Raw genomic sequence first — 25231 nt, forward strand, 5'->3', positions numbered from 1 at the left:
TAGAATGATGGAGTCATGTGGAATGGCATAGTATCTATACATTTCTCCTTGTGCCATCCTGCACGCACTGTGAAAAGTCAGATTCACTGTGATGAAATAATAGTACAATACTAAGATTATTATTATTATTATTATTTTTTCTTTTTGGGTCACACCCAGCGATGCTCAGGGGTTACTCCTGGCTTTGCACTCAGGAATTACTCCTGGCGGTGCTTGGGGGACCATATGGGATGCCGGGGATCGAACCCGGGTCGGCCACATGCAAGGCAAACGCCCTAGCCGCTGTGCTATCGCTCCGGCCCCACTAAGATTATTTTTAAAAATTTTATTTTATTTTATAAACTTGTTCACAATACTTGATTACACTTAATATTCGATCACCAATCCCACCACCATTACACCTTTCCATCACCATATTTGGGATGTTTCCATCCCAAACCCCAAACACTGCCCCGAAAGCAGAACCAAAGTCATTTATTTGTTATAAATAATTCACTAAAGAATGATCCAAAAAAGGTTTCTAGAGGAAAGTGTGTGAAGGTTGTTGTATCTCACCCAGGAGCCATTAAGCCTTTCTATAAGAGATTAGTATCATGTTGTTAAGGGTTGATCCTTGTGTGTTTGTATCTATATCTGTATAAACATATTTTCCCCAAGATTGTTTGCCTTCTACTTTAAGCCCCATCAAATGCGGTGTGCTACTCTTGGTGTATCAGTGGTGTAAAGGATCAGATGTCGCACGGCCCCAAATGCGGCTGCTCAGTCCAGGAATAGTAACACTCATGGGTGAGGCTCATCTAAGTGTGTGGAGACCAGCCATGAGTATGGCAGCAGTTGAATTCTGGAAATTTTTGGCTGCTGGGGCTGGCTCCATTGGGGTGAAGAGGGGGGCACACTCTCCCTTCTCTGGTTTGCCCAGTTGACACAGCCTGGCTCGTGGTCTGGAGGCATCTACAAGTCTTTAACTGTCCTTCAGAAAAATGGGTGTGTGGTAGATGAGAAGGAAAGAGAGAAAGACACCTATTGGGAAAGTGGAGAGATGGTGAAGAAGCTCAGGCCACACTTTTTAGAGAGAAAAAAATTGATCTTGAGTTGAAACAGTTGCTTAAAACAAAGCCAATGAAGGTGTTTTCATTAAACGCTGACCTTGAGCTATGCTGGGTCAGTACCACTTCCCTTCTCCCCTGGGACGCTCTCTGGCCAGAGCTTAAGGGGAGACGTTATGGAGAACAGGTTTGGCAGATTTGAAGGGCTTCGAGAGGATCATTTTGACTTTCACTTTTCCAGAAATGTTATATCTGCTGAGAACAGTCAGCTTATATTACTTGCCTATTGCTCCTTCCTAGAAAACAGAATCTATAACATGGAGAAGTTTAACTCTCTTAGACATTTTTTTGTGTGTGTGATTTGGACAACTTCCTGGGGTGCTTAATGGCTACTTCTGAAGAGGTGCTCTGGGAACTGTGAAGTGCTGGGAACTGAGCCTGGGGTTCATGGAAAGCATGGATTCTCATCTTTCTTGTTTTGGTTTTTGGGTTGCACCCAGAGGTGCTCAGAGCTTACTCTTGGTTCTGTTGTATGGTATCACTCCTGGTAAGCTTGAGGGACCATATGGAATGTTAGGGACCAAACCTGGATTGGCAGCACGAAAAGCAAGTGCTATCTACCTGCTGGACTGTCACTCCAGGACTCGTTTTTTGAGCTATCTCTCCAGAATAGCTTTTAAATTTCTCCTTTAAAATTTTTTTCTATAAGTTTACTGCAAGTAGGGCAGGAGAGAGCAGAGCCTGAATCCTGGGCTCTGAGGTCTCCAGGCATCCTGCTGGCAGGAGAGGGGGCCAAGGTCGGAGGCAACAGACTGGCTAAGGTCAAGGCCAGTCTGGCTGCAGGCCATGGCCTGGGTTTCACCTCTGCCTACTATAGAGTGGGTGGGGTGGTAAGGTCCAGCTGGCTCTGGGCACCAAATCTACCCACGGCCAAAGTCAGAGCAACAGGTGATTCTCAACCCACTCAGGAAAGATCTTCAATAACAAGCCTTCTTGTTCGACTGTCCCTTTGTAGCCATTGCTTTTCTTTTCTTTTTTTTTTTTTGTCTTTTTGGGTCACACCCAGCGATGCTCAGGGGTTACTCCTGGCTTTGCACTCAGGAATTACTCCTGGCTGTGCTTGGGGGACCATATGGGATGCCGGGGATCGAACCCGGGTCAGCCGTGTGCAAGGCAAATGCCCTACCCGCTGTGCTATCGCTCTGGCCCCTGTAGCCATTGCTTTTCTATATGGGGGAAAGGGGAAACAGTGGACTCTTTCTCTGTAGGAGCCATGGAAAAGGAGAACAAAGAGTTACTTGGGTTGGTAAGGGCCAGGTTTACCTAATGCCTACTGGGTTCCTAGCTGGGATGTCTCCTAACACATTGCTCGAGGTTCTATTGAATATAGGATTGAAAGTCTTATTGCTGTCATTGCTGGTAGGTAATGGAACAGTACATAGTCATCTCTGCGGCCCCCCACCCCCCAACACACGCACACTGTATCCAGTTCCTGCCTAAGATGTTTGACACTCTTCCAGTCTTATTATTCCCAACTCTTCTCTGTGTGGTTCTCAGGCCAGGGCCCAGCAAAGGGAAATGCATGCAGGGAACAAGGAAATTCTACAACTGTATGTGTTTGATCAGTATAAATGGCCCCAAATGAACATGCTGATTTACTTGGTATGTTCTAAAAGCATAGTGTTATTCACACGAGTCAGAATCTGGAAACAACCTGAGTGCCCAAGAACAGATGACTAGAATAATAAATACGGTATAGCTACACGGTATACCGTATGACTAGAATAATAAATACGGTATTCCATCTGCGCAGCCACTTCAAAAATGAAGTCATAAAGTTCACTTATAAATGGATGGACATGGAGAGTACCATGCTGAGTGAAATGAATCAGAGAGAGAGAGGCAGCTATAGAATGATTACACTAATTTATAGGATATAAAAAAACACAATATGAGTCTAATAGTGAAGGTCAGTAGAGATAAGGGCCAGGAGGACTGGTCCACATTTGAAAGTTTGCCATAAGAGGTGGGGGCAGAGGGCAGTTAGGATAGAGAAGGGACCACTACAACAAGGATAGTTGGGAATGGGAAATGATCACTCTTCTATATGGGGAAGGGGGAAACAGTGGATCCTGTTTGAAAAGTAGGTAAAAGGACAAACATGATAACATGATAACCTTTCAGTACCTATAGTGCAAACCATGATGCCAAAAGGCGGGCGGTGGCAGGCAGAGAGAGGGGAGGGGAGAGAGGGAGAGAGAGAGGGAGGGAGGGAGACAGAGAGGAGAGAGAGAGAAAGAGAAAGAGAAAAGTGCCTGCCATAGAGGCAGGCTGGGATGGGTGGGGGTGGGAAGGAAACTGTGGACATAGGTTGTGGGAAATGTACACTAGTGAAGGGATGGGTGTTGGAACATTATATGGCTGAAAACCAATCATGAACAACTTTGTAACTGTATATCTCATAGTTATCAATTTAGAAGTTTTTAAAAAATCTGTGTATCAGATGCTACTCTCTGTAGTTTTGGAGGAGATGCACACAAACATACAACTTTATACATATCAGAGACCTTATAGATGATGTGGGCATGTTCCCAAACATCTTTGCTTCCATAGGCTCTTCTAAAGATTCATTCTGCGTGTGTTTAGTGGTCTCACACACATTGACCTCAAATTAAATCCAAATGATTTAACATGAGAGATCTTGAACTGAAGACTTGCTTTTTAAAAACAGCAATCAGGGGCTGGAGGGATAGCACAGCGGGTAGGGCGTTTACCTTGCGCACGGCTGACCCAGGTTCGATTCCCAGCATCCCATATGGTTCATCCAAGCACCACCAGGAGTAATTACCAGGAGTAATTACTAATCAGGAGTAATTCCTGAGTTTAGAGCCAGGAGTAACCCCTGAGCCTCGTCAGGTGTGACCCAAATAAATAAGTAAATAGAAAAAGGAATTAATTCAAACTCATGTTAATGAAAGTGCACCAGACTCATTGCATTATTTTGCCTTTGAAACCAAAAGACTGATAATGGTGAGTTTACGGTGCAATTTCATCAGTGTCACAGCAGCTACGGAATCATCTCCTAATGCATTGTTAGTATTTGAAGTCAGGAACATTGTAAGATACAGTTCCATGAAAGGGTCTTCTCCATTGTGGTAGACATGACTCTTGAGAGCATGGACCACAGGGTTGCTCATCATCTTCTTGATGATGTGCAATTTCTCCTGCTCTGTGATGTTCCACCAATGGCTGCTCTAAACCTGCTGACAGGGAGATGCCATCCACTCATGAACTTCCACACAGGACTTTGCTGAAGCAAGTAGTCCCCCCTGGTGTTATTATATGGGCTCATTGAGCTTGATGTTCTTCCAGGCAACTTTCCCATCAGATTTGCTGTGATCCTCCAGAGCTGAGAGTACTATGAAATTTGGGGGATGTCATATGCAGCTGCATGGTTCAGGAGCTCTGGAGCTGGAGTAATTTGGTTGCTTGGCAGCTTGATGAGTTTCCGTTGTGGATCTGAACCGTTTCTTTGTCAAGAGGGTATTTGGTGTGGCTGCCCGCTGCTGTCCCTGGTGGGGGGTGGGGGTGAGGGTGGGGGAGGGAAGGGGAGGGAGAAGGGGATTCTCCTCGCTTCCGATCCAAGAAGGCCCCAGAATTGTCAGCTCAGACCAATCTACTTGGGAAAATTCTGCAGCATTGTGTTCTTTTCGAGATTAGTTACATCCAACCTTTCTTAAGCGGTGGGTAACTCCAGCCTTTCTTCCTCCGTTTTCTCCCTGGAATTCACGACTCTTCCAGAGATGTTCCAAGATGCTGTGCAAACCGCCTTTTCACCAGCAGAGGGCACAAGAGACCGCGAAATCCGGCGCAAGTGCTGAGCGGGCTTCTTTCGCGCGTACTTTTCTTAGTTACTCTCGCTCCCCAAACTGCCCCCGCCTTCTTGCAGGGAGACTCAGGGACTGTGTGCTGCAGGAGTGGCGGTGTTGGAGCGTGCTCCCACCCTGGGCTGTTGCTCTCCGACTTCACGGATTTACCCATATGCTCACATGTGTCCATTCTGAGCTCCAAGTGTTATACTTCGGTTCTCTTCATTCACCCTGGAGGCTCAGCGCCCCGAGGTGGTGTTCTGCAATATATTTCTTCTTCTTCTTCTTCTTTTTTTTTTTTTTTTGCTTTTTGGGTCACAACCGGCGATGGCGATGCACAGGCCTGGTTTTGCACTCAGGAATTACTCCTGTCGTTGCTCAGGGAACCATATGGGATGCTGGGAATCGAAATCGGGTTAGCCTCGTGCAAGGCAAACGCTCTATCCGCCGTGCTGTCTCTCCAGCCCCTGCAATATACTTCTTTTTCACTAAAATTTTATTTTGGACATAACCCATGCTAATAGCAAGAGCATACCTCATTCTGTGTAATGGTTGCATACTAACTAAAACAAAACATCATCACTGCATTGATAAAAGGAAACATTTCAGAGTTCAAAGTTTAGGAGCAAGTTAACATGGAGTCCTGATTAGCTGCTTTCTCATTCATCCAGTGCAAATTCTGGTTCATTTACCATTGACTAGTTATTTTCAGTAGCAGAATATTTCATCATATTAACAATTTAAAAGTTTAGCAATTTAACATTATTGCTTATTTTACAATTGCTTATTAAGAATGTAACACAACAAATTAATGTTAACATATAAATGTTAAATAAAAATTTAACAATTTAAAAGTAAAGCATTTCGTCTTGATGAACATACATAATTTCTAACATGATAAGTTTATATAATTTCTAACATCATGTCTGAAGAAGAAAAATGTTCATTTTGAACTCAGACTTATCAGAATAATAACTGCTCAAGGTGGGAAAAATGTAAATTAAGAAAGAGATTAAAGAAAAATGTATCATCAGAATGTTGGTGGGGACAGAGAGATAGTACAGTTGGCAGGGCATTTGCCTTGCACAAGAACATCTCATGTAGTCCCCTGAACATTGCCAGGAGTAATCCCTGAGCATGGCTGGGTGAGGGTGTGGCCCAAAAATCAAATTAAAAAAAAAATGGTGGTTAGGCTCCTCCAGAGAGATAATACAGAATTCAGGTCTTGGCATTGCATGTGGCTTACTCTGGTTCAGATCCCTGGCACCACATATGGTCCCCAAAGTACCACCAGGGTCACTCTTGGCACAGAACCAGGAGGAGCTTATGAACACAACGAGCTTCGGTCCCCAACCTTCTTACCACCCCTCATCTCCACCCAAATAAAAGAATTTTGGTTAGGGGCCTGGAGAGAGGGGAAAGGGCTGCGATGCAAGCTTTCATGGTTTGGGGTTTATCTCTGGCACCATGTGGTCTCCTGAGCATAACTAGGAGCAACCCCTCTGCACCAAGCCAAGAGCTGGATATGCCCCCTCTCCTCAAAAAAAAAAAAAAAAAAGCCCAAACCCCAAATCACCCACCATAAATCTGATTAGATGGACATTTGGCTCCTAACTTTTTTTTTTTTTTTTTGCGTCACACCTAGCAATGCACAGGGGTCACTCCTGGCTCATGCACTCAGAAATCACCCCTGGTGGTGCTCAGGGGACCATATGGGATGATGGGATTTGAACCCGGGTAGGCCGCGTGCAAGGCAAACGCCCTACCCGCTGTGCTATCACTCCAGCCCCTGGCTCTTAACTTTCTAATGCGGTTTCTGGTCTGATCTCCTCAATACACCTCAGCAGTCACAGAAAGGGACAGGGACATAGGGAAAGTTATTTTTGTTTTTATTTTCTTTTTTTTAATAACTAAATAAAAGACCTCTACAAATTTACTTCCCCTTCCCAAACTGTATTCCGTATAATAAGAATTGAGGTCAATAGTATAGTGGGTGGGATCATTTGCTTTGCACATGCTGACCCAGATTGCATCCCTGGCATCCCATATGGTCCCCTGATCACTGCCTGGAGTAATTCCTGGGTGAGAACCAGGAAAAACTCCTGGGTATTGCCAGGTGTGACCTCCAAACAACGATAACAAAAGACCAAAAAAAAAAAAAAAGCATATAGAATTAACTTTTAACCAAACCCATATTCAGGGTGTCTTGTTTGTTTCCAGTCCTTTACTATGATAAACAAGCTGGAAGGACTATATTAGAACATACAGAAACGTTAACTTTCATGCATTTCTCTATGGTGCATATACTACTGACAAGTTGTAAAAAACATCTCTGGGTGGGGTGGGGGGGAGGCACGACCCGGGTAAGAGACCTGGCAGCTCTCCCCATCAGCTGCCCCCCGGGTTCGGGGGTTCGGTCCCAGGCCACTCACCCACCTGGAGCAGCCCGGGACCATGGGGCAGATGAAAGAGGAAACGAGGGCCAAGCGGTTGATTGATCAGTTGCCGTTTATTCAATCTTCCATCTTTCTCATCTCCTAGATCTGTCCTCTCTCTGGATCTACCGCCCCTTCTTGTCTCTCTCCCCTCTTTTTTTTTTTTAATTTTTAAAATTTTATTGAGTTGGGGCCAGAGCGATAGCAAAGCGGGTAGGGCGTTTGCCTTGCACGCGGCCGACCCGGGTTCGATCCCCGGCATCCCATATGGTCCCCCAAGCACCGCCAGGAGTAATTCCTGAGTGCAAAGCCAGGAGTAACCCCTGAGCATTGCTGGGTGTGACCCAAAAAGCAAAAAAAAAAATTTTTTTTTATTGAGTCATCATGAGATAATTACAAGCTTTTATGTTTGGATTACAATCTCACAATGATCAAACACCCATCCCTCCACCAGCGCACATTCCCCACCACCAATATCCCGGGTATAACCCCCCTTTCCCACCCTCCCCCTGCCTCTAAGGCAGACAATATTCCCCATACTCTCTCTCTACTTTTGGGCATTATAGCTTGCAACACAGACACTGAGAGGTCATCATGCTTGGTCCATTATCTACTTTCGGCATGCATCTCCCATCCCAGCTGGTTCCTCTAGCCATCATTTTCTTAGTGATCCCTTCTCTATTCCATCTGTCTTCTATCCTCTGCTCATGAAGCAGTCTTCCAGCTATGGGGCAATCCCCCTGGCCCTGGTATCTACGGTCCTTGGGTGTCAGCCTCATGTGATGCTACCATACACTCCACAAATGAGTGCAGTCCCTCTATGTCTGTCCTCTTTCTGACTCACTTCACTTAACATGATACTCTCCATGTTTATCCATTTATAAGCAAATTTCATGACTTCATCTCTCCTAACAGCTTCATAGTGTTCCACTGTGTAGATGTACCAAAGTTTCTTTAACCAGTCATCTATTTCAGGAAAGCAGCAAGATCAAAGAAAGAAATTGCCTATAAAGGAGCATCCTTAAGACTCACAGCCCGAAAACAGTGGTGGGAGGGATATAGTGAAAAAACTCAATGAAATAAAATGCCTCACCAAAAATACTTTACCCAGCTACACTCTCATTCATAACAGAAGGAAAAACACAGTTTCACAGATAAACAACAGCTCAGAAACTTCATAGACTCAAAACCATGGTTACAAGAACAACTGAATGGGCTACTTTAAGACAAGACAGGACCCTCAAATGCACCAAACTTTAGCAGAAAAATGGGACAAAATCCCATAACAATAATCTCTCTCAACGTCAATGGGTTAAATGCACCAATTAAAAGACACGGAGTGGCAGGATGGATTAGAAAATTGAATTCAACATTCTGCTGCCTGCAAGAAACACATCTCAAGAGTAAGAGTAAACACAGGCTCAAAGTCAAAGGCTGGAAAACAATTCTACAGGCGAACAACTCTCCCCTCTTTTTCTCTCTTTACCTTGCCCTCTAGGCTACACACAGCAGGTAGCAAAATCAACATAAGAAAGCCCTTCCTGTTCAAAGGCAATACTACCTAAGGGTATTCCAAAGCCCTTCTTGACTGTCATCAAGCAAAATACCTCTTAAAGTGTTTTTCTCTTTTCCTTAGTCCAAACACTCATTAACATCTTAATACTAGTTATTTTTGTATGGACTTAGCAAGAGATACATTGAGGCTTGCAAGGCAGCTCTCCTGGCAACATCTTGCCACAGATTCAGAGTACAGCACTCAGGCCAGATTAATCATTCCTAACCCTAGCAGGGTCCAAATCTAGTTATTACTTTTTGGATCACGGCAGCATTTGTCCATGACCAAGTTGTTAACTTATAGTTAAGCATTAGGCACTTTGGCCAGGCCCATCTTGATGCCAGGGTAGTACACAACTCACCACTTGCCCTTGGTCTGTCTTGTCCCTCTTCGAGACCCCGCTTTTGGGGGTGCTAGGAAGTAAGAGCATCTGAGGCTTAGGTTGAGAGAACAGATGCCCAGGAGGAAAATATCCCGTAGAGTCAAATGACTCCCAGGTTACAAAAGCATAGCATTTGCTAAGTCTTCCTGTGTCCATACAAAAGGATATAGCTCTGAATAAACTATGCAAAGGACTCAAAGAGAAGAGAAAAACAATATTTACAAGTCAACAGAACACAAAGAAGTTACAAATAAACACAGAGGAATGGAGCACTGTGAAGGGAGTAACCCACTAAACCTAAGCTACCCGAGGCTATGTTAACCTACAACAAGTCACTCAACATACTTCAGTCTTTGTAGCTACAGAGTACTCAGCTTCAGAATCTAATACATTTTTTCTTTTTTAAAAATTAAAAAAAAATTTATTGAATCACCATGTGAAAAGTTACAAAGCTTTCAGGCTTAAGTCTCTGTCATACAATGATCATCCCTTCACTAGTGCACATGTTCTACCACCAAGAACCCCAGTATACCTCCCATCCCACCGCCCTCCCCCGGTCTGTGTGGCTGATGATTTTCACTTTACTCTCTCTTTACTTTGATTGCATTCAAAATTTCAACAGAAAACCCAATATTATTATTTGGAATTTTCCCCCAACAATCAGACCTACTGAAAAGGCATCATTTGATAATTTGTTTTACATTGCTGAGAATGAAGAGCATCTGAGGTTTTGGATTTCTGGTATTTTAGTAATTAAGTCCAGAGAAATTTCTGACAGAAGTTGCATCACTGCAAGCTTGTACCTCTCGTTAGTGGGTCTTATAAGATGTTGGTCGCCACACAGCTGGGGAAAGGAAAGGCCGAGAGAGAAAAACCTTTCCCCTCCTGGGGCGGCATGGGGTTATAGCTTAGTTCACAGTCTAGAGGCATTTCTGCAAGAAGCCACTGGGTGCTGAAAGTAGTTAGTTGGCCTCTGGGATCATGGGCGTTCAGGAACGGAGTAATACATTTCTTCTTATCTTCTTTCTTTAGTCATATACATTCTCTGTACCCACAAGAGCTCTCTAGTTTTCGTACAATAGTATCCTTGTTTCACCCCTTACAAATTCCCTTACAAATTCTCTTTATTCAAAGGCAGTGGAGAACGGGTTCTGTTTGCCCCTCCCCACCACTTATGTCCTGTGCCTCAGGAGCCTGGTGTATCTGCACCAACAGGCATTTTTGTCTTTTAACTTCTGTTAGGTTCTGGCAACTAAGAGACAAAGGCAGTATATTGAAGTGTAGGTGAGGGGGGAATTCCTCTGGCTTCCTTTTTGCTCTTCTTGCTTATGTCTCTGCAGGTTGACTGTGTCCCCCTAAAAAAAGCAACCACATCTTTTTTTTAAGATGGCCGCTGGTGTGTGGAACTGTGCCTCCTCCTCAGTGAGGCAGGAGAGCAGCCAGTATGAATGATTTCCTCAGCAATACAACTGACAAACACTTAGAAATGACCAAATTAATATAGTTATATTGCTGAGGAAATCAGAAGACTGACTCTCAGGGCAAAATATATCCTTGGGAAGACTTGGATAAGCTTAACAACATTCTTTATTCACCTAAGCAAATATCTTTGCAATCATACAAAGACTAATAAATGTTGTGCCTTGTCCTTTTATAACCACAACCAAGAAGGTTTGGTTCCACTGCTGCCCAAGGTAGGTGTGATTTTTACCATGCAGAGATACCAGAATGAATGTATAATGAAACTGAAAGTCATCCATTGGTCACCTGGTCCTCCATCTTTGCTTTTCACAGTTTCAGCTGACCTTAGATTCTGACAAGTCTCAGATCTCATGGACTTCCCTTTGCCTTATCTTTGAGGTGTTCAGCATCTGTAACACATTAGTTCCTTTTGTAGAACTGATAAAGTTCCCTGGCACTGTATAAGGATACGTTAGAGAAACATGATCAAAGACAGAAATTTATTCAAGGGAAGCTAGCCCCCCAAATTAAGATTTAAAATAAGTATTATAAAGCCCAAACCTGGGGCTGGAGCAATAGCACAGCAGGTAGGGCGTTTGCCTTGCACGTGGCCAACCAGGGTTTAATCCCCAGCATCCCATAGGGTCCCCTGAGCACCACCAGGAGTAATTCCTGAGTTTAGAGCCAGGAGTGAGCCCTGAGCATCGCTGGGTGTGACCAAAAAAGCATAAATAAATAAATAAATAAATAAATAAATAAATACAAACAATCAACTTCTTTAAAAAAAAAATATGCCCAAGCCTTGTCTGAGCAGACAGTTGTGGTTTAAAACATTGAGAGTGTCCGCTTTACTTTGTTCTAAGAGGTAAGGCGGCAGAAACCTTAGTCAGAAGTCTTCATTTGCAAGTGTGTGGTAAGTATATCTCAAGGGTTCAGTCCATAAGGGGGATTTATTGATTATCCTGGTGCTCACCAGTATGTAGCCTGGATTTTCAAAAGTGTTCTTCTCTATTTTCTTTTCCTATAAAAAAATTGCTTCTTGTGACCATGAAGGCAAAATGATTTTTGGTGGCGGACATGATTCTGTTCTCTTCCAATCTGCCCATTGTTTTCGGTCTAGGCCTTTCTTGACTCTCTACTGACCCTTATGTAGTGTTGAAATGGAGCCTGTGGGAAAGTGGTCACAGAGCACAGGGTGCAATAGTTACTAGTCTTTGTATAAGCACAAAGATATTTGCTTACAGTAAATAATAGATTTAGTTGCTAGTTTTCGCAATGTCTTCACAAAGGAATATTTTTCCCTGAGAGTCAACGTTTTGAAATTCCTTCTCCATCTAGGTCACATTGGCACTAGCAGTTCTCCTGTCTTTTTTTTTTTTTTTAGAATTTTAAAAAAAATTTTATTGAATCAATGTAAAATAGATACAAGCTTTCATGTTTGGGTTGCAATCACACAATGATCAAACACCCATCCCTCCACCAGTGCACATTCCCCACCACCAATATCCCGGGTATACCCCCCTTTCCCACCCTCCCCCTGCCTCTATGCAGACGATATTCCCCATACTCTCTCTCTACTTTTGGGCATTATAGCTTGCAACACAGACACTGAGAGGTCATCATGCTTGGTCCATTATCTATTTTCGGCATGCATCTCCCATCCTGACTTATTCCTCTAGCCAGCTCTCCTGTCTTAAGAACAACGAGGTCCATTCGGGTTGGAAGATGTGAACTGAAAGTAGACTATAGACCGAACATGGGGGCCACTCAACACCTCTATTGAAAACTACAACACCCAAAAGGAGAGAGAACAAAAGGGAATGCCCTGCCTCAGAGGCAGGGTGGGGTGGGTAGGGATGGGGTGGGGGTGGTGAGAGGGATACTGGGATTATTGGTGGAGGTGAATGGGCACTCGTGGAGGGATGGGTAAATGATCACTGTATGAGTGAGATGCAAACACAAAAGTACATAAGTCTGTAATTGTACATCACAGTGATTCACTAATAAAAATTTAAAAAAAGAAATAAAGCAATAAAAAAAAAAAAGAAGAATGAGGTCCAAGATATGTTCAAGCTTAAGATCAGCTGGAGCCAAGAAAATTCATGATAGTGGACCAAATGACTAATAGGGGACTTTTCGCTTATTATAAACTCATCATAAGACATTTGCTTGGTAAAAACCACACCCACTGTGCCATGTTGGTTACACTTGGAAATGACCAAATTAATATAGTTCGAATCAGGGTGGCATTTCCATACCTCCCTCCTCCCCCCCAACTCCTTCACAGTGGGATAGAACCTTAGGGATAGAACCCTCAAGGATAGAACCCTGGCCTCAGCTATGGTATACCTGACAGAAGAATGCAAGGCATAACTGTGACGCTGAGCTATATCCCCAGGCGCTGGGTGACACCATTTTTGTTTGTTTGTGGGCCACACCTGGTGCTGCTCAGGGATCATTTCTGGCTCTGCCCTCAGGGATCACTCCTGGTGGGGCTCAAGGAACCATAAGATGTGCCAGAGATTAAACCTGGGTTGGCTGCATGCAAACCAAGAGTCTTATTTGCTCTAGCCCCATGGTTGGCACCTTTGACTTAGGGAATCACCACTCTAGAATCTCTTTCCTTTTTTAGAACAATAGGAATACACTGTTCCTTAATTTACCTTGCACTTATGTCTATATTACTTAGAAATTTGCATAGAAATGGTGCTAATCTCTCTGAAGTATTCCACACTCTGATGCTGTGACCTTTTTTTTTTTGCTTTTTTGGTCACACCCAGCGATGCACAGGGGTTAATCCTGGCTCTGCACTCAGGAATTACTCCTGGCAGTGCTCAGGGGACTATATGGGATGCTGGGAATGGAACCCGGGTCGACTGCGTGCAAGACAAACATCCTTCCCGCTGTGCTATTGCTCCAGCCCCTGCTGTGACATTTTTTGTCTTACTTAACAATGAAATTACTCATGGAATATGTCTCCACTCAGATAGCCAAATATATTCCATTCCCTAATAAACCTTTCTCTTTATTATGTTTTTCTGACACAGTCTTGAATTTTTTTTTCTATGTGGGTCAAAGGGACCTGGCACTTACATCAGGGTCTATTGTTTTAGTTCTGACCCACCTGGGATCTCACAAGAATAGCATTGCTATTGCCCTGCCAGGGAAATGCTTTGCCATTGGCTGTCCAGATCCTGCCATATCTTCCCACTCCCTTTATTCAACCTGCCTCAACTATGCATTCTCTGCTTCTTGTAGACCTGAACATGCAGGATGGGGAGAGAAAGGAAAGGTTGAGGTGGTGAGGCAGTGATCAAGAAGGAGAGGATCTACATGTTGAACTTTCCTTAGAATCTAATAACATAGATTTAAGCCCAGATACGACCTTTTCTTTTCTTATTGCACTGTTATCAATGTGCTTCCCGGGTATTTGTGTGTGTGTGTGTGTGTGTGTGTGTGTGTGTGTGTGTGTGTGTGTGTGTGTGTGAAAGGTTGGGAAGGTGAGATAATGTCTGTGAAAATAATAACACAGTAGTAATACATGCTATGTAAATACTTTTTTTTTTTTTTGCTTTTTGGGTCACACCCAGCAATGCACAGGGGTTACCCCTGGCTCTGCACTCAGGAATTACTCCTGGCGGTGCTCAGAGGACCATATGGGATGCTGGGAATCGAACCCGGGTCGGCCATGTGCAAGGCAAATGTCCTAGCCTCTGTGCTATTGCTCCAGCCCCTATGTAAATTTTCTACTGAAGGGAAAAAAGATTAGAATTGGTGGTTCAGGGACATTGATTTCTTTGTCAACACTCCTCTTTGTTTTGCCTGAATCTTGCTTTCACTTATTCCTGGGTGTGTAAACTGAACTTGTTTTACCACTGAAGGAAAAAAAAAACAACTCACTTTAGAATGGTGGTTTACGGACATTGATTTCTTTGTCTACATTCCCCTTTGTTTTGCCTGAATTCTGTTTTCACTTTTACCTGGGTGTGTAATCTGGGTTTGTGCATTTTAATTTTAGGGAGAGTAATGAGATGGAAGGAGAGAGACAGAGGCAAGAATGAAAGGGCTCAGGGAATAGTTCAGTGCCTTAGAGGGCCCACTTTGACATGAGACCAACCCCTCACTATTCCACACGTTTCAGATGTGATACTCAGCCGGCTGTAATCCTGGAGCTGCAAATAATGTGCAACCCCACAGGGATGTGTGAGCATCAGGGAAAGGAATGTGACTCCAACAACTAAACACATGTGCAAATGCCATGCCAGGAAGTGCAAATTCTGGTGAGCATATGTCTGAATGTTATAAATGACTTAAGTGCAGTGGGGAGAAGAGAGGTAGTTGCCTAGCAAGGGGAGTCTGCTGCCTTCCTCTTGACTCACTTCAGTCAGCTCGGAAGTGCCTGGGAGAATCAGGACTGAGAAAGTCTGAACCTTCATGGAGTAGATGCATCTCACCTGTTCCACTTTGCAATCATTGGTCTGCATCTGTGTTCCACTTCATCTTCATGGAATTAATCCCCTCCACCCGATTTCTCTGTTGGAGCTCTTGGAACTCAGGTTGAAGCTTTGCAGGAAAAGAAAATGTCAGTCCTGGGGCCGGAGCGATAGCCCAGCGGGTAAGGCGTTTGTCTTGCACTCGGCCGACCCGGGTTCGATCCCCGGCATCCCATATGGTCCCCCAAGCACCGCCAGGAGTAATTCCTGAGTGCAAAGCCAGGAGTAACCCCTGAGCATCGCTGGGTGTGACCCAAAAAGCAAAAAAAAAAAAAAAAAGTCAGTCCTGACCTTAGCTTAGGTTTTCCCAGGAACATTCCCTGCCCTCACATAAAAGAATTCTAAGAAGGAAGGTAGGGCATTTGCCTTGCACATGGCAAATGTGGGTTCGATCCCTGGCATCCCATATGGTCCCCTGAGCACTTCCAGGAGTAATTCCCTAGTACAGAGCCAGAAGTAACTCCTGAGCACTGCTAGGTGTGGCCCTAAAATGGAAAAAAAAATAATCTTAAGAAGGAGACAAGGGGCTGGAGCAATAGCACAGCGGGTAGGGCATTTACCTTGCACGCGGCTGCTGGGTTCAATTCCCAGCATCCCATATGGTCCCCTGAGCACCGCCAGAGGTAATTCCTGAGTGCAGAGCCAGGAGTAACCTCTGTGCACTGCCAGGTGTGAGCCAAAAAAGAAAAAAAAAAAAAGGAGACAAATAGTGAGATAAGATAAATTGCTTGGGAAATATGAAGGGAGAGAAAGAGAGTTACACGCTCAAGAGAGAACGTGGACTTTTCCAGAATGTAGAGAGCCCACTATATGTACACCAAATTGAACATATATGTGGGCAGATCCCTAAAATGGATAATGGGCACCATAAAGTAAATGGGGAATTATACAGTTCAGGCAGAGATAGGGGCAACATGTAGAATGGGAAAGCATGTGCCTTTGCCTCTGCAAGTTAACTTTTATAAGTTTTTTAACACCTCCCCTACCCCAAAAATAAAACCACCTCTATTGATAAGGTGTTGTCAAGGGGACGAGATTCAAAGTGATGATGTTCTTCTCTAATTTTTTTTTGCTTTTGCTTTTTGGGTCACACCCGAAGATGCACAGGGGTTATGCATTCAGAAATTACTCCTGGCAGTGCTTGAGGGACCATACAGGATGCTGGGAATCGAACCCAGGTCGACCACCTGCAAGGCAAATGCCCTACCCACTGTGCTATCACTCCAGTCCCTTCTCTGATATTCTTTTTTTTTTTTGCTTCTTGGGTCACACCTGGCGATGCACAAGGATTACTCCTGGCTCTGCACTCAGGAATTACTCCTGGCGGTGCTCAGGGGACCATATAGGATGCTGGGAACCGAACCTGGGTCGGCCACATGCAAGGCAAATGACCTACCCGCTGTGCTATTGCTCTAGCCCCTTCTATGATATTCTTATCACAGCCTTTGTTCCTGCTTCAGATCTGCTCTTCTGGGAAGGTCCAGCTGATGCTCTGGACCTGCCACTTCTGTACTTTGTTGGGAACCAGAATTCAGTATGCTGGAATCCAGATATGGAATGCTACCCTGGAATGCTGACCTCAGAGGGGGTCCTCTCTGCTCTATCTCTGTTCCTCCCCCTGGAAAAATTTCCCCCTAAGAAAGCCCTTTACATTTATGTGTATCCTGTTAAACTATCACCCTCAGATATGTAATAATCTAACCTGAATAGATTAAGATTGTTAGACGCCTAACCAAAGAATGTTGTTCTTCTCCTTTTATTTATTTATCTTGACATTTTGATCTAATTTTATTTTTATAAAGTTGTTCACAATAACTCACTACATTTAATATTCAAACATCAATCTTACCACCATGCATCTTCCCACCAGCACCTGAAGAAAGTGTGTGACGATTGTTGTATTTCATCTTGAAGCCATTTAAGCCCTTGTATAAGAGATTATAAACATGTATGTTAAACCCAAACAAATGTGTGCTACTTTTGGTACATCAGTGGTCTAGAATATGAGAGGTCGCACAGCTGAAATGCAGTCATATGCTCTAGGAATTATGAAATTTAGAACAAGATTATAGAGCAGATTCACTCATGAGTAAGGTTTATGATACTCTCTTCTTGGTTTTTGAGATGTGTCTCCTGTGGGGACTCTGGAGTCTCCCAGGTGTGTCCGGGAGATAGCCAGGCTGTAGGTCTCAGGCCCACAGGGCGATGAAGGCCATGAAGGTGAATCCGGCAGCCACGCAGCCCCACTTGGCCAGAGGACTCTCAGGAGCAGCCAGCTCCCGGGGCAGGATTTCTAGGAAGGTGACATAAAGGAAGGTGCCAGCTGCCACGCCCTCTAGGACTGCCTGGACTAAGCCTCGGCCCCCTTGCGTGTCCCCCTGAGCCACAACCAATCCTATCGCTAGGCCCAGGGGTGACATGAGCGCTAATGACACAATGGACACCATGGCCCACCGGGCCCGGGTCCCGATCTGCACCAGGCGCAGACCAACACCGAACACCACCAGCCCCTTGTGCGCCAGGACTGCCAGGCAGAGCGGCACCGTCATTGCTATCGTGGGCTGGAGCCCCACGGCCAGCCCTTCAAACACGGAGTGAAAGGAGAGGGAGAGCAGGAGGACCAGGGCCCGCAGGGGGCCCCGGGAGGGCGAGGGCAGGGGTCCATGGCTGTGGATGTGCAGGACATGAGCTCCCCCACACTCCTCCTGCAGTGTGGCTCCTCCAGCTGCCCCTGGGCAGTACTGCAATGCCAGTGACTCCAAAAGGAAGACTAGGAAGAAGCCCAGGCAGATGATGAGCTCTCCATAGGGGTACTCCATCTAGGAACACAAAGAGGGGCTGTGACATTTGGGAGATAGTATGAAACACAGTAGGAAGCTGACACCCAAACACAATAGAAATGAAGGTCAGGAGGACTGGTCCTTAGAAGAAAGCTGGCCACGGTGAGGGGGTTCAGTCAGGTCAGAGAAGAGACCACTATGACAATGATAGAGGGAAATGATCACTTTGGGCAAGACCTGGGCTGAAAGGAGGTAGAGTGATAGGCATGCTACCCTTTCACTAACAGTATTGCAACCACAGTGTCTAAAGGGAAAAAACAAGTGACTATCATGGAGGCAGGTGGGTGGAAGGGAAACTGCGGACATTGGTGGAGTGAACTGGACACTGGTGAAGAGATACGTGCTTGAACATCATAAAACTGAAACTCAGTTACAAACATCTTTGTAACTTGGTAATCTCATGGTGATTCAATAAAAAATTATTTTAAATATGGGAGGTGGCTATGAAGTGGGAAAGGAAGGGACAAGAGGGCTTTGGGGCCGGAGCGATAGCACAGCGGGTAGGGCGTTTGCCTTGCATGCAGCTGACCTGGGTTCGATCCCCGGCATCCCATATGGTCCCCCAAGCACCGCCAGGAATGGTTCCTGAGTGCAAAGCTAGGAGTAACCTCTGAGCATCGCTGGGTGTGACCCAAAAAGAAAAAAAAATAGAGGGCTTTGGATGGACCCGGCATTGGGAGACTGAAGGGTATCAGAAAACATCTGTCAGGACAGAAAAGTGGGGCTGGACATGCAACAACTCAAGAAAGAAGGACTAAAGGGCCCCTACTAATCAGGGTAGAAAATGGGAAACTGTGGGAAGTAGGTCAAGCATTTGGGGAAAAATAAAAGGTAAGGCAAGAGCTTTCTCTGGGGCTTTATAAATTCATAAAAGCATAGGGTGAACTCTTTATTTCCACTGCAGTGTTGAGTTGAGGAACAAAGGGATCCCAGAATTCCTCACATCCTCCCCTCAAAGGCCTTAAGAGGGGTCTGTGGCTCGGTTCACCCTTCAGGTAGGGCAGTGGGAGAAACTTACAAATGCAGAATGAGCATCCTCTGAATTTCCCTCGCCTGCTGTACTGTTCTGGGGAAAAAGCAGAAATTAGATGGCACATAGCACTCTCAGCGACCTTTTCAGTGTCCGAGCTTTACAGCTACATCTTGAGTTGACCTCTTTTCATCACCCCATGCATACAAGAGCTGTTATCTTCTCTCTTGCTCCACCCATATTCTTGGCTCCATTACTTCTCCCCCTTTGTTCCCTTGCTTCAGTCCATTGTTGGTCTCACTGCACCAAGGCTTGGCATTTTCTCCGCTTACCTGGATCAGTAACTTCTGGATCTCAGATTCGATTCTCTCCAGGGCTTCAGCGGTCATGTGCATGAACCCTGCTCCCAGGAACACGCCAGCAGAAGTGCAGCCCAGGAGGCTGAGGACCCGGCGGTGGCGACCTAAACCCAAGAAGGAGTCACAGTCCAACAGGCAATGAGGAGAGAGACGGAGTCAAGAGCAGCCGATAGCATCAGCCTCCTAAGCGGGAGGCCGGTGAGAGTTGCAGAGCCACGTACCAGGACAGGGACAGCAGAGAATCAGAGCCAGCCATGGGGACCCAGAGGTGGTAGGGCTCTACCTGTGGCCGCGTCAATCTTGAACCATTTGAAGTAGATGGGCACGAGGCCACAGACCACAGTGAGCAGCAGCAGGGCAAACATGCAGCCCAGCTTCACTCCGAGAAGAGCTTCCATCTGGGGCGCAGGGTAAGCGGGGGCTTCAGGATGCCAGATGGTGCGACAATCCTGGAGCTGGAGTAGGGCGGAGGTGATGAGAGCTGAGTCCCTCCCTGAGTTTCAGGAGCCCATTGGGATCTTGTCCTTGTTCTGGGCTGCCTCTGCTTGCGCAGCCTTGCATAGCTGACTGGGGCCCGGCCCCTGCCCGGAGGCCCCTCCCCTGGCTCAAGTCCTCCTGATCCTGAAAACCAGAAACTCCAGCCTCTCTGCCAGGCACAGCTGGTGCTCTGTCTTCTCCTCCTCTTCAGTGCCATGAGTAATGCAAGGGCTGTGGGCAGCCTTAGTTCATCCCTGGGGCTGGTCTCATCCCAATGGGGCAGCTCCTGGACCACTCCCCCCTGGTCTGTGTGTACTATTTTGGGGGATATGATCTAGACCTTCATCCAAATAATTCATATTTCAAGGACTGCACAGATTTTGCCAACTACAAAGCACTTAGATTAGCAGAAGACCTCCAAGTCCAGTGTTTTATTTTCCAAATCACTCTCCCTGTTCATTGACAAATTTCTTCCTAAGGTCAGTTATTCTGATATTTTTACCCTGGAACTTTCTGTTTATCTACCATCTGAGAAAACTGTGCATTTTACCCCATTTATTATAAGATCTTGTTGGTTTAATTTCATATGTAGCTTGGATCAATTGCTAGCCTTCAAGGTAATTAAACTTTTTCTTTTGACTCTTATTGACTGTGGCTCTGTCTCCTGGGTGATGACCTTTTGTATCCTTTATGAAATTTCTTCTTGAGTGCATAAGGTTGTAGCTATTGCTAGATCATATTTATTCACCCCATCCAAAACTAACAAAATAGGCTAAATTAATTTGAAAATAATTTCATGGTTGATGTTCTGTCCTTTTGAATGCTGACATTCAGAACTTGAAAGGAGTCTTGGGTCTTTCTTTCCTCAAGCTAAACATACCCTGAGGCAAAATAAATATTTTCTAACTCAGGTGATACTTGTCACAGTCTTTTAATATAAATCATACTATAACTTAATTTTTTCAGGAATGAAAAGTTCTGTCCTGTTTGTGTTTTATTTGTTTTTTTTTTAATAAAAATTTTATTTTATTAAATCACCATGTGGAAGATTACAATGCTTTCAGGCTTAGGTCTCAGTTATACAATGCTGAAACAACCATCCCTTCACCAGCACCCATATACCACCACCAAAAAAAAAAAAAAAAAAACCACAGTACACCTTCCCATCCCGCCCCCTCACCCCCCGCCTTGTAACTGATAAGTTTCATTTTACTTTCTGTTTACTTTGGTTAAATTCAATATTTCAACACAAACATCACTATTGTTCTTAGGAGTACCCCACTAGATTCAGACCTACTGTGAAGGCGGCCGCGCGGTTTTGAATTTCCATACTTTAACAACTAAGTCCAGGGAGATTTCTTCCACATGTTGGATCATTGCAGGCTTGAAAATCCAATCTGTGGTCATCATAATATGGCGGACACCGCGCCCTTCATCCCCGGAGAGAAAGAGGAGAGAGAGAGAAATACCTTTCCCCTCCTGGGCGGGCACGGGGCCGAGGCTTAGTTATCAGGCAGGAGACATTCTGCGAGGAGTTGCCCATGCCGAAAGAGGTTTTGCTGGGTCTGGATTCACACTCGTGCAGCTGCGGAGAGGCCGCACATGCGTGTGGCCCCCGGGATCACATCTCGGCGGTGGGCGTTTTATTTGTTTTTGGACTATACCAGAGAGCTCAGGGCTTACTCCTGGCTCTGCACTCAGGGATCCCTCCTTGGGAGGCTCAGGGATCCTTCTGGAATGCTGGGGATCAAACCAGGGTGAGCCTTATGTAAGGCATGTGCCCAATCCACTGCTGTTCTATCTCACCAACCCAGTTGTCCTAATCTTCCTAAACTCTACTAATCCATTTTTTAAAATAAAAAATTTCTTTCTATTTAGGCTTTGTTTCTGATATCTTCAAGGTCATTCATTCGTTCAGTGACTAGATTTTTCACACATGTTTCAACAAATTCATTATTTTTTCCACCAATTGTTCTTGAAGTTGTGTGTATCTCTCACCCAATATGTTATTTTTTACGGCTGAAGTGATAGCACAGCAGGTAGGGTGTTTGCCTTGCTCTCGACCGACCCAGGTTTGATTCCTTCTCCCCTCTCGGAGAGCCCAGCAAGCTACCAAGAGTATCTCACCCACATGGCAGAGCCTGGCAAGTTACCTGTGACCCGTGACGTATTCGATATGTCAAAAACAGTAACAAGTCTCATAATGGAGACATTACTGGTGCCTGCTTGAGCAAATGTATGAGCAATGGAATGACAGTGATACAGTGATACAGTGATATCATTTATCACTGAGAAAACTGTCGATTTAAGGTCATTCTCAGGCACTGTTGAGAGTTTGAAAAACTTGCCGATTTAACTGGACTTCAGTCTCCTAGTATAGAAGCAGCTGAATTTCTTTCTCCCCCCCCCCTCCATTTTTCCTCTTGCTTCCTAAGCTGTAAGTGTAGTTTTTGATTCTAGAGAGATGAGCAGTGATCCTATTCGCCAGTTTAATACTTATGTCTGTACTGCTCTCTGCTTAGGATCTTAAAAGATTTTCAGATAACTGCCTAGTAATCAAGGACAATATATTATCCTTTTTCACTTCTCTCTTCTAATTAAGGACAGTATCCTTACCAAATGAGTTAGCAGTTATGTACATGGTTTAGTTGTTAACATTTGAATGACTTTTGTAAACTGAAATTTCTATCATTGAAAGGAAAGTTATAAGGAAAATAATAAATTCTAAAATAATTATTTTGTTTTTTTTTTTTCTTGACCACATGTGGAAGGGATTACTCCTGGCTCTATGCTCAGAGATCACTCCCATCAGGCTCAAGGGACAATGGGGTGCTGGGCATTGAATCCTAGTCAACAACCTGCAAGGCAAATGCCCTACTTACTGTTCTATCACCTTGGTCCCCCAAATAATGATTTTCAAGTTTATCACTGTGATAAATAAGTTTGAGGATCCAATTAGATACTGGATCTAATCCATAGAGATTGGATATAGAGATTGTGCATTTCTACCTGTTAGGCTCCTGTGTTGCTACAGTGGTCTCTGGACTCAGATTGACGGTTGATGGAAAGAGGAAGAACAGATCAAGACAAGTCTATTAGTTAATAGACACTGTGAGGGAGGCCGTGTTGAACAAGAACAGGCTGCGCTGTACCTCATATGACTTTCTAGAACTCATCAGGCCATTCTGGCTAAGAACCCCAAGAAAAAAGGGATATGCGCTTTGAGTAATAAGACAAGGTTAAATGCAAACATGGGTCCAGGATTGCAAAGTGTAGGCAAAACACAGAAAGTATTTATGACACACAGATTCAGAAGAGGCGGTATTTGCATTTATTTACATCAAGCTAAGTGGAGAACAAGTTACTGGTGCACTCAGTAACTTGTTCAGAAGTTCTGCACTCTTCTGAACAAGTGCAGAAGAGGACAACACGGAGAGACAAAGGCCATTGCAACAGGAACGGTCATTGCCACAGTGCCAGCCTGGTGCTGATGCTTAACTAGTGCATCTGTATCAGTGATTTCCTTCTGCAAGATTTTCTTCCTCATTTCTGGACAGACGGGTGAGGTCTCCCCAAGACTGGAAGTCAAGGGCTACAAAGAACCTGACTCAATTTTCCCCGCTACAAGTGCAGGAAGATTGGTTAATGTTTGGTGATGGTGTGTGACCGTTTAGGTTTTTCTGCTAAAAGTCTTACTAGGGATTGAGGATCACTGCACCCAAGAGCCTGAGTCTAGAGCCTCATCAGTTCTGCCAGACTTCCTCTCAAAGACCAACAGCATGTTCATTTTACTTATTTTTCAGATAAACATGTTTTGTAGCTTTCCAAAGTTTCTTTCAAAAACATGTTTAAAAAGAAGCAAGGTTGGGGCCGGAGCGATAGCACAGCGGGTAGGGCGTTTGCCTTGCACGCGGCCGACCCGGGTTCAATCCCCGGCATCCCATATGGTCCCCTGAGCACTGCCAGGAGTAATTCCTGAGTGCAGAACCAGGAGTAACCCCTGAGCATTGCTGGGTGTGACCCAAAAAGCAAAAAAAAAAAAAAAAAAAAAAAAAAAAAAAAAGAAGCAAGGTTTACATAATTACGCATAAGAGACTTTCTCTTTTCAAACTTTTTCCTGCTTTTCTCTTCACTCTTGTCATTATGGCTGGGGTCACCCAAATGCTTGGTTATGGTACTTGCCTAAGGGTGTGCATTTGGTTACTTTGCGCAGTTTAGTTTCTGTGGTTTGCCCCTCTGTCCATCAGGCTTTGCACTCCTCATCTCCTGCACATTCTGGCTGTAGCGCTCACTAGGGATGACTGTCCTGGCCAATGCTTGAGTAACTTTCATTGTGACCTAACACCACCTGGCTTTAGTGAGTTGGAGATGAAACTCTGGTGCAGAGCTGGGATCCCAACAGCAGAGCTCCTGGGATTTGAGGCATGTGGCTTATTTGGGGATCTAACTTGGCCTCATACTTTCAGGGTACAAATTTTTGCCACTGAGCCATCTTATGGGCCTTTAAGACAAATTATCTTTTGGAGAAAGGGAGGTTGGAAGCCACATGGTGGTGTTCAGATATTACCGCTGGTGGTACTCTAGGGACCTTATGTGAGGCTGGGAATGGAACTGGGTTGGCCATGTGCAAAGCAAGTGTCTTTTTCCTGTATTATCTCTCCATAAGACATTATTTTTTATTAAAAATTGTTATTATTTTTATTTTGGAGCCATACTCAGGGCACAATCCTGGCTCTGTGCTCAGGAACCACTCCTAGTGGTACTCAGGGGACTATATATGGTGCTGGGGGATTTAACCTGAGTTTATCATATGCAAAGTAAGCATCTTACCTGCTGGAATATCTCTCTGGTCCTTAAAAAATGCTAACTGATTGATTGATTAAGGGCCTCCTAAGCAGTGAACTCAGGAACCAGGGACATTCCCTTTAGAATTTGGCATAGTTATGTTCAACACTTGGTACAGTGTGGTACTGTGGTCGGTGGCTGCCATGCAATTCTATGGCTTGCATTGGGGCCTATCAGGGTGAATAATATAAGACCTCATAAATAAGCAAGAGATGAATAAAGTGTGACATTAAGTTTAGATGGAAAATTAAACTCTCAATGCCAATCACATTCTAGGAAGATTATGAGATTTGGAAATCATTGTTAATACAAATACACAGGAGAAGGAGAAAGAGAAGGAGCAGGAGGTGACCAGATAGATGGCTCAATTAACGGAGCATATAATTTGCATTTGGGAGACCCAGTTCAGGCTCTGGCAACACATGTTGCTCAAAATACTGCAGGTGACCCCTAAGCACTGATCCAGGAGTAGGCCCTAAGCACAGATGGTTATAGCTCA

General features: G+C 44.7%; 1 protein-coding gene and 1 non-coding gene across 2 annotated transcripts; both read right to left on the bottom strand.

Annotated features, from left to right (window-relative positions):
* Positions 1-1885: 1885 nt before the first annotated feature.
* LOC129404111 (small nucleolar RNA ACA64) lies at positions 1886-2010 on the bottom strand. Its single transcript, XR_008629700.1, has one exon. It is a non-coding gene; the product is annotated as a small nucleolar RNA ACA64 (small nucleolar RNA).
* A 15420-nt stretch (positions 2011-17430) lies between these two features.
* On the bottom strand, positions 17431-19970 carry LOC101558245 (zinc transporter ZIP2-like). The gene is made up of 4 exons (XM_004609509.2): positions 19694-19970; positions 19384-19514; positions 19100-19147; positions 17431-18060 (listed from the first exon to the last, which is right to left on the bottom strand). The coding sequence occupies exons 1-4, from the start codon at positions 19806-19808 to the stop codon at positions 17431-17433; spliced, it is 924 nt and encodes a 307-aa protein (XP_004609566.2). The 5' UTR covers positions 19809-19970.
* Between the last annotated feature and the right edge of the window lie 5261 nt (positions 19971-25231).

Source organism: Sorex araneus, chromosome 3, assembly GCF_027595985.1.
Source record: "Sorex araneus isolate mSorAra2 chromosome 3, mSorAra2.pri, whole genome shotgun sequence".
Classification (NCBI taxonomy): Eukaryota; Metazoa; Chordata; class Mammalia; order Eulipotyphla; family Soricidae; genus Sorex; species Sorex araneus.

Coding starts and splice junctions, on each gene's coding strand:
- LOC101558245 (XM_004609509.2), bottom strand. CDS start 19,808: ATGGAAGCTCTTCTCGGAGTGAAGCTGGGCTGCATGTTTGCCCTGCTG. Junction 19,515..19,693: donor CAAGATTGACGCGGCCACAG/GTAGAGCCCTAC, acceptor TCTTGGGTTTAG/GTCGCCACCGCCGGGTCCTC. Junction 19,148..19,383: donor TCCAGAAGTTACTGATCCAG/GTAAGCGGAGAA, acceptor CTTTTTCCCCAG/AACAGTACAGCAGGCGAGGG.